At 41.8% G+C, this 17,492-nt stretch overlaps 1 protein-coding gene and 1 long non-coding RNA gene across 3 annotated transcripts; one reads left to right on the top strand and one right to left on the bottom strand.

Annotated features, from left to right (window-relative positions):
• Window positions 1-372: 372 nt before the first annotated feature.
• On the top strand, window positions 373-5,393 carry LOC113019452 (uncharacterized). The gene is made up of 2 exons (XR_013905553.1): window positions 373-720; window positions 3,617-5,393. It is a non-coding gene; the product is annotated as an uncharacterized LOC113019452 (long non-coding RNA).
• Window positions 5,394-11,269: 5,876 nt separating this feature from the next.
• Window positions 11,270-17,079, bottom strand: LOC113016351 (E3 ubiquitin-protein ligase TRIM39-like). Of its 2 annotated transcripts, XR_013905552.1 has the most exons (3): window positions 16,923-17,079; window positions 13,383-15,208; window positions 11,270-13,280 (listed from the first exon to the last, which is right to left on the bottom strand). XR_013905552.1 is itself a non-coding variant. In XM_026159120.2 (2 exons), the coding sequence occupies exon 2, from the start codon at window positions 15,197-15,199 to the stop codon at window positions 13,544-13,546; it is 1,656 nt and encodes a 551-aa protein (XP_026014905.2). In that variant the 5' UTR covers window positions 15,200-15,208; window positions 16,923-17,079; the 3' UTR covers window positions 11,270-13,543. The 2 variants fall into 2 exon arrangements, 1 of the variants encoding a protein (XP_026014905.2); XM_026159120.2 differs by having other exon boundaries at window positions 11,270-15,208.
• Between the last annotated feature and the right edge of the window lie 413 nt (window positions 17,080-17,492).

The following is a 17,492-nucleotide window of genomic DNA, read 5'->3' on the forward strand; positions in this document are numbered from 1 at the left end:
AGCAGCAGCAATGTGGACAAACAGCAGCAGAAGAAGAAAGCAAACCCATCTTCCTGTCTGATTGGATGAATTCCACGGAGGGGCGAGCAAGATGGCGGTGGCAGCATGTTGAAATGCTCAAAAAGGACTGAGTGACTCGGGCAAGCCACATGCAGCTAGCATGCTGGCTAGCGACATGAAAGAAATGGACCCTTCATGATGCGTTCAACGTGCCAGCGCTGTGGTGGGAAAGGCTCCATCATAAACACGCCCTGCACCGAGGTTCAGGCCAAGAAGAAGAAGACGATGACTTCCAAGCCCAAGAAGGTCAGCCTCAGCGTGGGCGAGCTGATTGTGAAAGCCGTGGCCGCTTCCAAGGAGCGCAACGGCCTGTCTGTGGCCGCCCTCAAGAAGGCTCTGGCTGCCGGAGGCTACGATGTGGACAAGAACAAGGCCCGTGTCAAGACCGCCATCAAGAGCCTGGTGGCGAAGGGCACTCTGGTGCAGACCAAGGGCACCAGGACCTCCGGATCCTTCAAGATGAACAAGGCTACTGAGAGCAAAGCCAAGAAGCTCGCCGCGGCCAAAGCCAAGAAACCGGCAGCAGCTGCTAAGAAGTCGCCCAAGAAGGCAGCAGCAGCACTTCAGCTACTAGACAGGACAAAGCTGAAGGAGAACTGCCGGGACTGTTGAAGTGGGAGAGGACAAAAGAGTGAGAGGACAACAGAGTGAGAAGACTAGGTGAGAACACATAGGAATTATTTAATGTGGGAAATCAAAATTTGGGTTAGCAAACCTGGGGAAAAGAAAACTGACTGCTTAAGTTGGAAAATTGAGACGGAGTCTGAAAAATTGCGAAAATAGAAACATATACAAAATCACACACACACAAGCAGAACATGCATTAACCCTACTAACAATTCCAAACACAAAATGACTCATGAAGACTCATAGCACATTAGTTAAGAAATGATTAAATAATAGCAGAGAAGTGTGTAGGAAAGGCAGCTTTAAGAACATGCTCTGCTGGAGATGCAGCTCCACAGACATGCATTAGACCTGCCTAATAACACAAACCCATGCAATGAAAATTAGCTTGTTATCTTTCATCAGTGTTACAATAGTGTCAATTTAGCAGACACTTGTTATCAAATACTGAATTTATCCTAAAGAAAAAAAATTGACTCTACAAGTTGCAGGACAACAATTTAACTTTTGTGGGAAAAAAAAAAAAAATCCTGGTTTGATAAATCAGTGATCAGACAATAAATTTAGTGTTAAAATGGTAAATTGGGAGAAGCTTCCTGCTTGATTGAGGCAGCACATGTAATTTACTGTATGAGGGAAATTGTCTTTTGTGATACTATTTTGAACATGCTTTTCTGTCGTCCTGTCAACTTAGTGGGTTAATAGCTGATATGCAAATTAGTTGATCGGTTTTAGATTAATGAAAGGTGACTGAATTCTAGTATGAGTGAATGAGATGTGTTGGAGTTGTTGTGTGTTGAGTGGAGACTCTAAAACACTGAGTTTCCTGTTTTGATGTGCGAGTGAATCCTGTATTTAGATACACAACTCTGAATACGTCAGAACAAACTTCTTTTGTGAAGTGCATGACAGCATGTCACATGTTTTATGATGAAGGGAAAAAGGAAAAATTGAATAAAATAGATCTGTGGCTTAAATGAGTGAAGAGCACAGACCGGGTGATTAAACTCATAGCTAATATGACATTAGGGTTATGTTGTGTGTTGTGCAGCTGATGGTTGGTTTGGAGTGAATCTAGCTGATGATTTTTCTTTTGTTGTGAAGTTGAGCCTGCCGATTAGTATGATGGTATGATGAACCATGCTAATGGTATGATTTACCCTCCTGAGATGAGGAGCTTGTGTCATGACTTAACAAGGCCTTTTTATTTTGATACTTTCACAGTGCACTGAAAGTTTTGTTCGATAATCTCTGTTCTTTGAGCAGATCTGCGAGTCGGGAATTAAAAGCGTTACACGTCGTCAAGAAAATTGTTGCAAGTGAGTTTCTCCACATTTAAAATGGGTTCAGGAGAAAGCCACTTATTTGGGACAATTAGGAAATGAGAGTCCCCCCCAAAAAGGATTCAACGAGGAAATCCAGTCTAAATTATTTTTCTTTTTGAAATAACGTCGTTTTGCTGAGCGTGGAAACGAATGCGATGATAATTTCCACAATTAGCAAAAGAAGGAACCACTGAGTGAATGAGTAAGAATTTTAAAATAACTGACTGACTGACTGAACATGATTGTGTGAAGCTAACCCCCACCTGACAAAGGTGCAGATGAACCCATGTGTTTCCTTTTACAGGAGCAGAAAGATGACAGCAACACTCGAGGTTGCATGATGATTTAACCTTTTAAATGCCATTTTCTGTGTCTGTGCATTTATCAGGTGTGTTATTCATAGGCTTGTGTTGCTCACAGAGATAACTGTGACAAAGTATGCATACGCCTGCGCAAGCGCTAATATTTGCATTTTCTTTTCTTACAGCATGCCAGTTCTTCATGTGAATTGATGATGCGATTTATACCAGGACAACTGGTTGATGTTTTTTCCTACTACAGGATTTCTGGGTTTATGTGTGAGGAAAACTGTGTTTACAGGTTGTGAGTGGTGATGCTGTTGCATTGTGTTGATGGGAAAATGTGAAGGTTACTTTGATAATGTGAATAACATGTGTGAAATTTCCTGTGTTGAGAACTGGTGTTACTTCTTTCCACAGCTAGGGTTGACTTTATGGTGTTTTTATGGCACCTCTGGAACCTGTTGACCTGTGTCTGACCTCTGTCTGACTGCAGTCAATGTGTTTTGCTAATGTTAATTTCTTTGAGAATGCTGTGGAAGATTCAGCTGAAACGGACAAGTGACATGAGTAAAACTAATAAGAGATACAGTGTTTCTGGGATAGTTTGATATGGGCTCATTAGCTGGCCACTTTTGAGCCCATAGTAATATATAAGTGGAGTGACTTTGCTTAAGAGCAGTCACCGATTACATTAATGTTGCCTGAGTACATGGGATGATCCATGTCTGAGGCGACTTATGAAAATAATTGTAGTTTACTGATTTGAGAAAACCTGCACATGACACTTGTCTTGCTGATGTTGAATGCTTATTACTCTTATGATACAATTGTTTACAGGTATGAAGTTTGATTTCACTTCCAGATTTTGCTTTCCAGGCCGTGATGGTGTGTATGCAGGCTCCTGGGAGAGCCAGGTGTTAAGCAAACTTAATATGCAACACACGCTAACATCTTTTATTGCAGGGTTACGGAGCTACTCCAGAGGAGATGCCCTGATGTTGCCTGGGACATGATCTAGCTAATCTTTTTCTTTAAGACAGGGATCCAGGTTTGGTGAGTTGACGCATGGGTGTGTCCATGCGTCAAGAGGTGGAGTGCAAGGATTAACATTAAACAATGTTTTTTATTATTGTTGCAGTGATTTGTGTGATTAGCCGTTTTATTTACAAATATTAAACCTATGCAAGTGGTGCACCCATGTTCAGATGAGGCTTTGATGGCCTATAAGTGAAGTTCACTGAACTAAAGAATGTGGTTTGATGATTGTTGACATGCTCTCCAAATAGAAGTTTTTCTTCTTAGCAAGGAAATACAGGTGCAGCAGTAATCTCCTGAGAAATCTTCAGAGGCCCAGTGAGAAGCGTGAACCATTCCAGGCATAGCTGACAGCCAGGCAGTGGTTGAGGTCAAAGGTCAAGCTGGTTGGGGCCCATCATGAGATCAGACCTTGGAGCCACAGCAAGGACCATGAAACTGCCTGCAAAATAGAGGAGAGGATCGTCCACAAGATGGGAGCTGAGGCCAGGAGAGAGGCTTCAGGAGGATCAGAGATCATCTTCAGCACAGCAGACATCACACAGAGAGCTGTGCTACTGAGCTTCCAGGAGATTTTAAATAAAATGAAAGATTCAATATTGACGCTGAGGAAGACAACTAAGGTGTACGACGTGCTCTGCCTTAAACCTTCAGCAGCGTTGGAACATGAAAACTCGTGGGATGAGGAGCGTGCCAAGCTCCATCGACAGCGCAGAAGGAGTTCGAGGATGACATCATGATTCTGTGAAAGCACAGGAACCAGAAGCTATGGTGGTGATGACAGCAGTTTCCTATGAACATCACCTAACGCTGTGCCACTGTACTGTGCATACGATGACACTCTGAAGGCTGCTGGGATCATAGCAGCAGTAAGACAACTGAACCCTGCACCCTTTCCACAGAGGTGTTTCTCTGCAGAGCGTGGACAATGAAGGAGTCATAAATATCCCCCTCGCAGGACGAAGGCCTGAAGTGAGGTAATGGGAGGCCATAAAACTAGAGTGCTGAGAGGTCTGCAGCTTTGGAAATAGCTGAGAACCATGTTGACAAACAACAAAACCAACTGGTATGTTTGAATGTTTATTCTACATACATTTGGACTCTGGTCCTATGGACAACGATGGAAACAACTGGAAGAGACATTCATGACGCCCTGCAGAACTCAAACCACTCTGCAGAGAGACATGTGATGTGCACACCTGGAGGAAGCATTACCAAGCTGAGATGTTTTTGAAAATGTTACTTTTTTATTTTCACTATTAAATTAACAATTTCTTTGTTTGCTCGTAAGATGCAGTTTGCCATGAGATGAGCTCAATGAATGGGATAACTGCTAATACATTTGTTGAACTGTGTACCTTTTCAGTAATTTAGGGTGATTTGACATATGCTGAGTATAAAAATGTTTGCATTGAAACTGTCAGACATGAGGTATTCATACCTGGGAACTTTTCAGGCATAAAGGTCAAAAAGGGAGGAAATGTTAGATTTGTATTGTTGATTGTCATTTATGCTTAGAAATATTTACTTATATATGCTTAGAGTTTTGTAATTAGTTGTAGATTGGTAGAGGTTTTGATCCTTGATAGTCTGCAAACTTTGTGTGTATTAGACAGCACTTTGGGAGCATGAGAGGTCATACCGTGTCTTATTATTTTATGGTAGGATTAACGTAGTTGCGTCTGTTCTAGTCTAAGTGCTCTTTGTTTAGATGAACTGCAGGACTTCCTCACCGTGTTATCTAGGATGAACCATCTAGGGTGAGGGGGAGGCTACCCTCTTCCTGACCAAGGATGTTTGACCCTTTGATCAGCAGTCCACACACACACACACACACACACACACACACACACACACACACACACACACACACACACAGAGGCAAGGTACTCTTTGTGTATGTAGACGTCGTATGTTAATGAACCTATGCATATTCATGTAACCTCAATAAAAGGATAGTGTATGGGAGGACGGACGAGAGCTACTGGGGTCAAGCGAAGGAACGGTGCCTGTCCGGTTCTCTCCCGTGCACGAGTAACATGAAGAACTTTGCCTACTTGTGTCTTGCTTAGCAGTGTAATTATATTGTCTTAACGTTCCAGCGAATAGGTTCAAGCTACAAACCTATCAGTCAGTACTGTCATTCTCGAAGTTTCATTATCATTACTTCAAAGCTTCTCATTCTCAAGAATTTAGTTTTACCACTACTGATCCAATTTAATAGTTAAGATCGTCAACTCAGCGAACAGATAATTTAGAATTCATCCAATGTGCACAAATTTGCTTTTTCTTTGAACAGGTTTGTGCCTACCTTTAAATCTTTTTAGACCAGTCTTCTGTTCGCCTCATATCAGATCCAACCTTTGGCCACATTTGTTCTCTCTGTTGCAAAGGGAACCGGGCGGAAACACCAAATATTAAACCCGATTCTTTGATCTCCATGACATTTATATATATTTATTCAATCATCTTCCGGAAGAGAGAGCCCTGCACACCCCAAAGGCAGTTGCAGGATCTCTAACATTACAAGCTCAACATGTGTCTTATATGGTGTTATTTTGGTACTTCAGACGTCACACACGTCATACGTGACACACACAGTTTCATTACAAACAAACTCCTTCTACTCAGTTCCTCTTTTCTGTGTCTGATTTATTAATATGCCTGTGCACTAAAACTTCCTGTGCACTTTGAAATAACTTCCCCTTTCTGAGGTCTGTTGCCAGGGCAACCTGTCACCCCTCGTCTGAACTTAGTTTCACTCTGTCTGCTGCTCATACTCTGCAAAAACATGCAGATTCCTGTCAGCCTGTGACCTAGTCAAGTCTGGGTGTTAGTGCATTTGAGCGCATAGCCGCTGCTTTGAAGTGGCCGAAAGAGTTTTGGTCCCTCTTGCTCCAATGTAAGCTTGTGGGAAAAGCCCAAGAAGTGTGTTCAAGCCTGTCTATTGAGCAGAGTTTAGATTATGAAATTCTTAAGAAAACTGTGCTGCAGGCATATGAACTGGTCCCTGAAGCATATCGGCGGAAATTTAGGAATCTTAATAAAACTGCTAACCAGACTTTTGTTGAGTTTGCGCGAGAAAAGAATGTGTTGTTTGAGAAATGGTGCTGTTCATGTAAAGTTAAAACCGTGGAAGAGTTGAAAACTCTTATTTTGCTGGAGGAGTTTAAAAAGTGTTTGCCGGAACGCATCGTGACTTATTTAAACGAACAAAAGGTGTCGTCTCTCACTAACACGGTACTCCTGGCTGACGAGTTTGTTTTAACGCACAAAAGTGTGTTCTGTGCACAGAATTCGTTTCAGGAAAATTTCTCTGAACGAAAAAAGTCACCACAAGCAGTGCGTAAAAATGTATCAGCGTTCATTGCTAGATCAAACGGTCGAGAATGTTTTTATTGTCACGACTCAGGACATTTGATTGCTGCATGTCCAGTATTAAAAAGAAAAGAAGCGAGGGGCACTAAATTCCCTGCAGGGGTGGGTTTGATTAAAACCGCTTGCTCGCCAAAGGTGCACATGGAGGCCGAACAAAAAACAGGAGAAAACTGATCGAACCCCTACATGCTCTTACATTAACATAATGACACAGTGACGGTCTGCCGGTTCTTAGAACTTAGAATCCTTTCTGTCGCATCTGTCAGATTCCGCCCGCAAAGATATCCTTGATCTGATTGAAGCTAATTTGCTGCTTTTCTCTGACCATCCTCGGCAGACGTCTGTGCTGTTTCATGATATCGTTGTGGAAGTTGATAAGCCAATAAAACAAAATGCTTATAGAGTAAATCCAACCAAGCGGATTTTAATGCAACAGGAAGTCGAATACCTGGTTGAACATGGGTTAGCTGAGCCCAGTAACAGTGCGTGGAGTTCACCCTGTATTTTGGTGCCTAAACCAGATAACACCCCACGTTTCTGTACCGATTTCAGAAAGGTTAATGCAGTCACAAAACCTGATTCTTTTCCTCTCCCCAGAATGGAGGACTGCATTGATCGTGTCGGCTCAGCTACATACGTCACTAAATTAGACCTGTTAAAAGGGTATTGGCAAGTCCCGTTAACCCCCAGAGCTTCTGAAGTCTCCGCATTTGTAACTCCAGATCATTTCCTCCAATACACTGTAATGCCCTTCGGGTTGCGAAACGCACCTGCAACATTTCAACGTCTGATGCAGAAGGCATTGTTTGGAGTGAAAAACTGTGAGGCATACTTGGATGACATTGTCATTTACTCTCCAACATGGTCAGAACATCTCGAAACGCTCTCTGAGGTGTTCAGACGTTTTTGTGAATCTTCTCTCACATTAAACCTCTCTAAGTGTGAGTTTGGTAAAGCCACCATTACTTATTTGGGGAAACAGGTTGGACAGGGGCAAGTGCGCCCTGTGGCTGCGAAAGTACAGGCCATTGTTGATTTTCCTGTGCCGCAGACAAAAAGAGCTCTGCGTCATTTTTTAGGAATGGTCGGTTTTTATCGAGGGTTTTGCAGAAACTTTTCTGATGTGGTTAGTCCCCTAACCGATCTTGTTAGCCCCTTAAAGCCTTTTATTTGGTCTCCAGCGTGTCAGGTGGCATTCGAATCTGCCAAAGCATTGTTGTGCAGTGCACCAGTGCTAGCTGCACCGAATTTTGAGCGCCCTTTTAAACTAGAAGTTGATGCCAGCTCGTGTGGCGCAGGCGCTGTTCAGTTACAGGAAGATGGTCATGGCGTAGATCATCCCGTCTGCTACTTTTCGAAAAAGTTTAACAGACACCAGACCCATTATAGCACCATTGAAAAAGAGGCTCTTGCCTTACTCCTTGCGTTAAAGCATTTTGAGGTCTGTGTTGGGTCAAGTGTGTTGTCTGTGCAGGTGTTTACCGATCACAACCCACTGGTGTTTCTTTCCCAAACACGCAACTCCAATCAAAGACTTATGCGCTGGTCCTTGTTATTGCAAGATTTTAACTTGGAGATCAATTACAAGAAAGGGAAAGAGAATGTGTTGGCTGATACTCTGTCTAGAGCACTTTCTCCTTGAATTAAACATTTTGGGGGTAATGTTAATTCTTGGAAAAGGGGGTGTTACGACTGTGATTGTAATCATATGTGAATTTGAGTGTCCAGGTGCTCCTCCGGGATTGGTGCATCCAGGGTGGATGGCTCGCACCGATTGGCTGAGAACCAGGAGGCAGCGGATAAGAAGAGACCGCCGGGGACTGCCACTTCATTCATCCTTGGCCCAACCCAACCGGCAGACTGTCACTGTGTCATTATGTTAATGTAAGAGCATGTAGGGGTGGACCGCCTTTTTGTTTGATCAGTCTTCTCCTGTTTTTTGTTAGGCAGGGAGGAAAGTGATTGTCGTTTGGTTTAGTTCTTTTGAGTAGGTAAGTTGTGTTTATTCCTGAGATAGGTTATCTTTTGTTTGTTGTTTTGGCCTTGGGTTCACCCTGAAGTTATGATATGCTCCCTTCCTTTGTTTAACTGCACTTATTGTAAATAAATCACTGTCACAAAATATTAAGTGTGTGATGTGCTGCTTGGGGTTGGACGGGGATGGATCACCCTTTATGTTGTGGTCTGGCCGCGCCTAGATGGGCCATAACATAATTGGGGGCTCGTCCAGGATTTGAACCCGGGATTGGTGAAGAAAATGATAAAGTGCCAGTCACGATTCTTAGAGATACGGGTGCGTACCACTCATTCTTACTAGAGTCTGTGCTGCCTTTGTCTGAAACAACATCCTGTGGTTCCGACATACTAGTGTGGGGAATAAAAATGAGTGTCACCAAAACCCCTCTGCATATGGTACACCTGCATTCACCGTTAGTGTCGGGCTACGTTAAAGTCACCGTGCGCCAGCGATTACCAATCGAAGGAGTTTCCTTCATTCTTGGTAATGATCTAGCTGGTGGGCATGTTTTTCCCCCGCCAGAAGTTGTTGATGTTCCCGCCCTTGCTGCTGACTCAGACTCCACTGCTTCAGAGGTGTTTCCTGCGTGCGCAATTACTCGTGCTCAGGCTCGTAAAATGGGTGAGATTGTGGTTTTGTCGGGGTCGTTTATGGCTACGCTTGATGAAGACGACTCTTTCGTGTCACCCATTGATTCTGTAAAAGTCTCCACATGTGACGTTCCTGAAATGATTCCTGAGGACATTAATAAGACCTTGAATATGACCAGAGAAATGTTGATCAAAGCACAGCAGGGTGATCATTCACTGGTGCCTTGTTTTACCTCTGTTGTGGACAGAGAGGGATCTAAGGCTCCAGTGAAATATTTCCTTGAGAACGGTGTGCTGTTGCGATCTTGGTCTCCTGACTCAACTGATTTACATAGGGTAAGTCAGGTTCTGGTGCCAAAGGAATATAGACTCCAGATTCTCAGTCTCGCACATGATGCCAGCTTAGCTGGACATCTTGGGGTCAAAAAAACTTATCACCATATACTACGTAACTTCTTTTGGCCTGGACTAAAATCAAAATCAAAATTGTCGCTCATGTCATACATGCCAGGTAGTGGGAAAGCCAAATAAACCGATTCCGCCAGCTCCTCTTCATCCGATTCCAGCGCTGGGTGAGCCGTTTGAGAGAGTTCTGTTGGATTGTGTGGGCCCGTTGCCAAAAACAAAATCAGGCCACCAGTACATGTTAACGGTAATGTGCGCTGCCACTCGTTTTCCAGAGGCAATTCCATTACATACATTAAAGGCAAACACTGGGCCTCTCATCCCCTTGTCTCATAAAACAATCTAATCAGCAAATAAGTATTAAGATTATATATTAAATACATGACACTCGATACATAACTAGCCAAATTAAAGCTTTCTGATTAACCCTCTGGGGTCGACGGACCCCGAGTCTCCATTTCAACTTGGGTCGAACGTGCGGACTTCAAACTATTGTTAAATCCTCCCAATTCTTTTGATCTTTGGGCTGAAGGACGGACAATACTCTGTGTATAAATGCTCAATCAACAATCTTTTATTTCATACAATTCAACACAAACCATCCGGAGGGGAGATGAGCGCGGGAGGGTGTCCGCCTGATCTCGAAGTGTCTGAGCATTCCTCACATTCTTATAGCTTCAGTCCCCCTCCAAAGTCATAAAACCTAAACATCCACATTCTTTCTCTCTCTCAGTCAGCCTAAGTTATGACCTTGGCTTCCTGTGCAGTATGTTCTGTTCTTTTCTAATCAGACAAATAAGGCCATGATTCTCTGAAAACAGTATTTCTTATAACTCAGCAGTATCATGCACCATAAAACAATATCATTCATTCACAATAAATCAGCAGTCTAATGTAATACAAATCAGTTTAATAAATCTAATAGTTATCACCTCTTCTAAGTCAGGATAATAATGCAAACTAAAACTACATAATGATTTCACAATCTTTAATTAGGGGTCTAACGTGGCATAAGATAATATAATAATCTCACACTATATACCAGTTTTTAAATTGTGTTGATAGGCCACGTAAAACCGATGTTTTTTGAATAAAACAGGGGCGTTTACTCCGGGAAGAAACGGCCCATCTTCTCCAGAATTGTCCTGATCACACACAGCAAATAAGAGAATAAAGGAAACCATGGCAACTATGTTAATCCCTAGACCCAAAACTTTTCACAGCAGGACGCCAGAGGAACACCGTCTGGACATCAGAAGTTCTGTACAGCAGTGGTCCGTGAGTTGTTTGGTACAAGGCCACGAGAGTTGAGGCTCCGGTGTGAAATTTATGGTTTTCAGGGTTTTTATCGTTAATTTGGTTTCCCTGGGTCTTTCCCTTGTTGTAGATGTGTCTTATTTTGAAAGAAATATTTACACGTTACCATAGCGACCAGGGAGCATTAAGCGGCAGAGAGGAGGATGTGTTACGGATTCAAATATCGAGGAGGGATACAGGAGGAATCCAAATCACAACACTGGTCCAGGAGGGTTAGGTCAAATGATGATTTTAATGAACACACGTGTGGGGAGATGTACACTGCAAAACATCAGCTGTAGATCTCCGCCCAATAATACACAAGCAGTTGTTTTTATAACATCAGGGTAATATTTATGACGCCCCCTCATGCGTCAAGCAGATACAATACATGCATAAGCTTCAAAACCACAAATGTTCTGGTAACGACTTTTGACACATTTGAAAAGAACATTCTCTCCGTCTCCACGCCAGGCGCATCCGGTAGCTCATCTTACCCTCGCTTATCTCCGAAACCTCAGAGCACGTCCTACAACAAACTATCACTTATGCAGGCACAAAATGCAGTTGCAAGCTTGCAAAATATGTCTGAACTCTTACCTAGAAATGAATCTACCTACGATGTGTGTGTATGTGTGTCCCGACCTCAATTGCACTCTGTTTCACCTCTCACCTCGCCTACTAAAGCTCCCAACCAGACAGAGGCCACTCTCATATGTGTACTAACCTAACTGAAAGTATATATGTAATATATTGAATAAATGTTTTAATCAAATGGCCCTACTTAAAGCTTAATAAAAACATAAATGAACAAAGGATCATACTGAATAATATGGTATAAGTGTTTTGTAAGCGTGTAAGCAACCTTTCCATAGCTCTAAGTCACTTTACTCAATAGATCGGCCGGAATTCGCGCCGGACGAAGCTTCTGACCATCAATTAACTCACCGCGCTTCAACTCTTTAAAAGCACCAAAATGCGATGTGTATAAAATGATTACAGTTGCACCTGCAATGAAAGATTATTATGTGATTATGCTAACACCTGAAATACAGACTTTAATGTAATATCAACAGCTTCAATAAATGCTTTAATGCAATGCTTGTTATGTGGTTCTAATGCAATGATAATGACTTAATACAAGGTTAATTAATACAATGATAATACAGATAATAAGTAACATTGAAATCATTTGTCCACAGGACTATGCTGCTAATAAAGTTACAAAATTACATAGTACATTGACATTTATTATTATATTTACAAAATACCACAGTTTTTGTCTGGGTCGGATCATTTTATGGGGTTGTATTTATTCGCGACACCTTAAAGGCAGCTCCGTGTCTGACATGAACCGCTCTGTGGCGCAAAAAAGGTTGGGGACCGCTGCTGTACAGCATGAGGGTTAATAGGACCGTACTCATATGAATATGATGTGTAAATTCATTTATTCTTGTACATCAACGCCGTAGCGGCCCAATTCTTCACCCCAGTGAAGAGGTGATCGTTTTCTCCTTGTTTTAATAAATTAAGCCGTTTGGTCTTTGTTCCCCACAACATATCACCAATTTGAAAAAAACTTGTAAATAACTCATGAAAGAATAAAGTTACGTTGAAACCAAGCACACCATTGTTTTTCTTGTGACATTACCAATAAGTTTGATGTGTCACATGGCCCTCTTCCTAATAAAAAAACAAAAGTTGTATCCAAGATGGCCGACTTCTAAATGGCCACCATGGTCACCACCCATCTTGAGGAGTTTGCCCCCTCACATATACTAATGTGCCACAAACAGGTCTTTAATATCACCAACCATTCCCATGTTATTACGGTGTATCCATATAAATGGACCACCCTGTAGAGTGTCTACCTCCTCAGGCTGGACTTCAGGAAAAAAAAACATTTCAACTTGAAAACAGTCTAATAAAATAAATCAACTAAATTTCAGATTACTGCCTTGTTCTGCAGCTTCTAACCACATAGACTGGTGTAGTTTGGTCACTTCTCCTCTGTGTTGGTTTACACGTTGAGATTAATCTGTAATTGATCCAATTACAGATTAATCAGACTGGTTGACTGACAGAAAAGATGATCAGAGAAACAGCTACCACCACCACCATCATCATCATCATCATCGACACCGGAAAAGAAGAATGGGTAGAGTTTCTCAGTAAAGGAGCAGCCAGTAAAGGAGTAGATAAGAACTGCATCATCTACATCATGAAAGGAAACCAGACCCTAACTCTAAAAGAAAATTAAAGAAAGGTTCTTTTTAATAGGAAATTCCTCAGATTGATTATATATTTATAACAATTTCAAAAAACAATCAACTAAAGTTCCGCTTACTAGCTTTTTCTGTAGCTTCTAACTATGTCACGTGATTTTGATCAACAGGTGCGGTTTGGTCAGTTCTATTGTTAGGACTTCTTCTCTGTGTTGGTTTAAATGCTGAAATTAACCTGTAATTGATTCAATTTCCCCTTGGAAAAGAGAGATTGACTGATAGATCAGTTGTCACCATCACCCATCACAGGACAGATGATCAGAGGTGGACAGATTTTACCATCATCATTAACACCGGGACAGAACAATGGGTAGAGTTTCTCAGTGAAGGAACAGCCAGTAAAGGAGTAGATACGTGTTGCATCCTCTACATCATGAAATGAGACCAGACCCTCTTCATAATCCACAAACACCCCCAGCTTCTCAGGATAAGACTGAAAAGAAACACGGATTGGAGGGTCCTTAAGAGCTACACAAAGATTTTCATTTGCCTTAAAAACACACCAGTAACCTTTCTTGGGAGTCCACTCAAATGTGAATTCTTCCTTCCTGTTGACTGACTCTCTGACCACTCCTAACATCCAAAAGGTTTTCGCTTTAACTTGAACCTCAATGTAAAATCTGCCTGATGAGAAACTCTGCTTTCCTAAAACAATGGGAAATTCAGAAAATCTCTTTGGGTTGTCTGGAAGATCATTCTCCTCTTGATCAACGTGTACTTGTTTTCCATTATCAGACAGGATGAGTTTAGGATGTGCTGTATCAGGATCAAGAGTCACATCCACTGCATACTGCTGGACCCTCTTCAGCTCAGCCTCAAACAGCTTCTTCATGTCTTTACTGAGAGTCTCCTTCAGCCGACCCACAGCTCTCACCACAGTCCCCTCATATGATGGTGGATGGATACTGACCTCTGTCCAGTCCTTGGTGGTTGGAGCAGCTTTCAGGGATGAGAAGCCTTGGAGGAGGTGGAGGTGATCTTTAGAGCGTGAGAGCTGCTCCACCTCAGAGCTTCTCTTCATCAGCTCAGAGATTTCCTGTTCCAGATCTGTGATGAAACCTTCAGCCTGTTTCTCTGTTGTTTCCTGTTTATCTTCAATCTCCTTTATGAGCTCGTTCAGGCTTCTGTCAACAGACTCCTTCAGAGCAGTGAAGACCTGAACACCTTCTGCTTTCTTTCTGTCTGCAGCATCTTTACTCATCTTTACTGACTCTTTGATCTCCTGAATCTTCAGTCGTCTCTTCTGGATCATCTGTTGAGTTTCAGCCTCAGTCTCCCCCAGTTCTGCCTTCTTTCCTTCATATTCTTCTCTCAGAGGAACAAACTCATGAGTATTGTGGTCTATAACAGAGCAGAGCATGCAGACACATGTCTGATCGGTCTTACAGAACAGCTCCAGAGGTTTATCATGCTTCATACACATCCTGCCTTCCAGGTTCTCCTCAGGATCAATCAGCTGATGTCTTTTCAGACCTTTCATTGTCAGGTGAGGCTCCAGGTGAGTCTGGCAGAAGGAGGCCAGACACACCAGGCAGGACTTCAGAGCCTTCAGTTTGGTTCCAGTGCAGATGTCACAGGGAACTTCTCCTGGTTTGGCAGCTTGTTGCTCTGAGCTGCTGCTGCTGACTTTCTGCTGAGCTTCATGTCTGAACTGAGAAACCATGTCAGAGATAAAAGTGTTGATGTGCAGCTCAGGTCTGGTCTCAAACACCTTTTTACACATGGGGCACTGACACCTCTCACTGATATCCCAGTGTTGACAGATGCAGCTTTTGCAGAAGTTGTGTCCACATGGTGTGGAGACTGGATCAGTGAAGACATTCAGACAGATGGAGCACAGAAACCGATCTTCAGATAGAAGACAGCTGGCAGCAGACATGTCTGCACCCTGAGTGAGAAAGAAAAGAAAATGTTTTTATTTTAAATTGAGTTTTAATTAAATCTATGGATTTTATTTAGTTTCTGATTCTGATCCTTCCAGACCGTAATCTGCTTTAGTCTGTACGTCTGTTTTATACCAAGGAACACAAGTTGTGTTCCTGTCCTATCAAGAACTCTAACAAAGAATTTCATACAGTGGTTTTTACATTCACCATGTTAGTTTCTTTGAAATTTTGGTACCACTGTCTCTGTTGCTTTTTGCATGTTTTGTTTTTATGTCAGGATCAACCAGTATGGCTGCTGAGTCAGCAGATTCTGGTATACAAAATGTATTTACTCTCAGTGCACATAATGCACTTGAGTGTGTTTTATTTCTTAAACATAAACAAATTTAGACAATGATGCCCTCAACACAGATTCAAAATAACCCTGTAAATGTAGTGACAAGTAACAATCTGTAAAGCTCTCAATTAGCAGGTTAACTGATATCAGGTGCAGGTTTTCAAGATTAGTGGATGATCCTTTTATACCCAAAGGTTCAGTCTTTGCAAAAGGGGTTGTAGCTCACCACTGTTTGTGGAACTTCATGAGAAAATTATCTTTCAATATAAAAACATTGTTTCTCTCATCATCTATGGTACATAACATTGTGAAGAGATTCAGGGAGAAATCACTGTGCATAAAGGTCAAGCAAGGAAACCACTGCTGAATGTGCGTGACCTTTAAGTACTTAGGAGGTATTGCGTTCAAAACCATCACGCTATTGTGACTGACAGAGCCTCATGGCCTTAGATGTACTTCAGAAGTCATTGTACAATATCACAATCCGCAGCTTTATTAAGAAATGCAGCCTAAAGCTGAAATGTGCAAAGAGGAACCAATATAACAATTTTGTGCAGAAACATCAGTGTTTTCTGGGTAAAAGCTCACTGAGTTAATGGGAAAAACTGAAAATCCTTTCTTTTTTTCACTCGCCTGTTAAATGAAAGTTGAATGTAATTACACAATTGTAGATTTCAGTTTTTATTCCAGTTTTAGAAAGTTTTTTGGGTCGGCCTTGTCATTTTTGAGATATTATGCAAATGCAAGAAAGCAGCCATACATAAGTGATAAACATGCACACTAGAGGACACATCCTGGTCAAAAAGGACTCCAAGATTCCTCACAATGTTACTGGAGGCCACAGTATTGCCATGCAAACAAAATATGTGGTTAGATACCATATTTCTAAGAGTTTTAGTGTTGAGTACAATATTCAGCCTGCTGCCAGTATTTTACTGTTAAATATACAAGGTGATAAATAAGAAACGTAAAGCTGAATAAAGCTTAGGAATATTACTAATATCTAAAGATATCTAAATAAAACTTCAAAGCTCAAAAAACACAGAACGCTGGGTAAGAGACCCAGGACCATAATATCTCTATCCTCTGCAGCCCTTTAAAACATTTCTTAATGTAAGTAAAAACTAGAAATAATCACAATAAAATAAAATCAAAACTTAAAACACAGTTAATAGCAATACAAATGTGTTAAAATTAGGTATAAAAACAGGCTTTAAAGCAATAATAAAAGCCTGGTTAAACAGAGAAGTTTTCAACTGCTCATTAAATGAGTCCACAGGGTCAGCTGGAAGTTTCACAGCTTTTGTGCCACAGACTGAAAGTCCCCTGTGTTGCTCTCTGTTTTTTCTTGTACCTGAACAGCAAAGAAGGAAACTTACCTGTACTTAGTTTCAGCTTTAAGAGCGAATAAATATGTGACAATGTCTCAGCTCAGGACCGTGTTCTAGGCTCTGACACTGAACAACACAGCTGATGATTAATCTTTAGACACAGAAGTCTGGCTGCTCTCTATCAGCCCGTCACAGCAGCTGCAAAGCCAGCGAACCATGCATGCACTTTCTTCATTCTACAGATTGTGGCAGCCTAGGTGCAGAGCTGCAATTCTACACGTTGAATGAAGAAGCTAAGGAAGTGTTTGACACACAGTAGGATTGTTTCTATTTTGTTGTCTTTTTTTTCTGAGTCTCTTGATTCTTGAAGTCTATTTCTCGTTTATTTACTTAACGACACTTGCTACTGTGAAACAGCTGCAATTGAGCGGTTTCAGACCTTCCCCCCAACCAGCCTTATCTCTGCTGTCACAGATCAGGATTGGTGGAAGTGAAAGTAAAAGGGAAAAAACAGGGGTTGGTGGGGGGTGCAAAACGATTACATTAATGGAACTTTAAATTTATTTTTTTGTACCATGTTCACGATTCAAAATATTCAGCTGACAGAAATTTTGATGA

Source organism: Astatotilapia calliptera, chromosome 23 (assembly GCF_964374335.1).
Source record: "Astatotilapia calliptera chromosome 23, fAstCal68.1, whole genome shotgun sequence".
NCBI classification, from domain to species: domain Eukaryota; kingdom Metazoa; phylum Chordata; class Actinopteri; order Cichliformes; family Cichlidae; genus Astatotilapia; species Astatotilapia calliptera.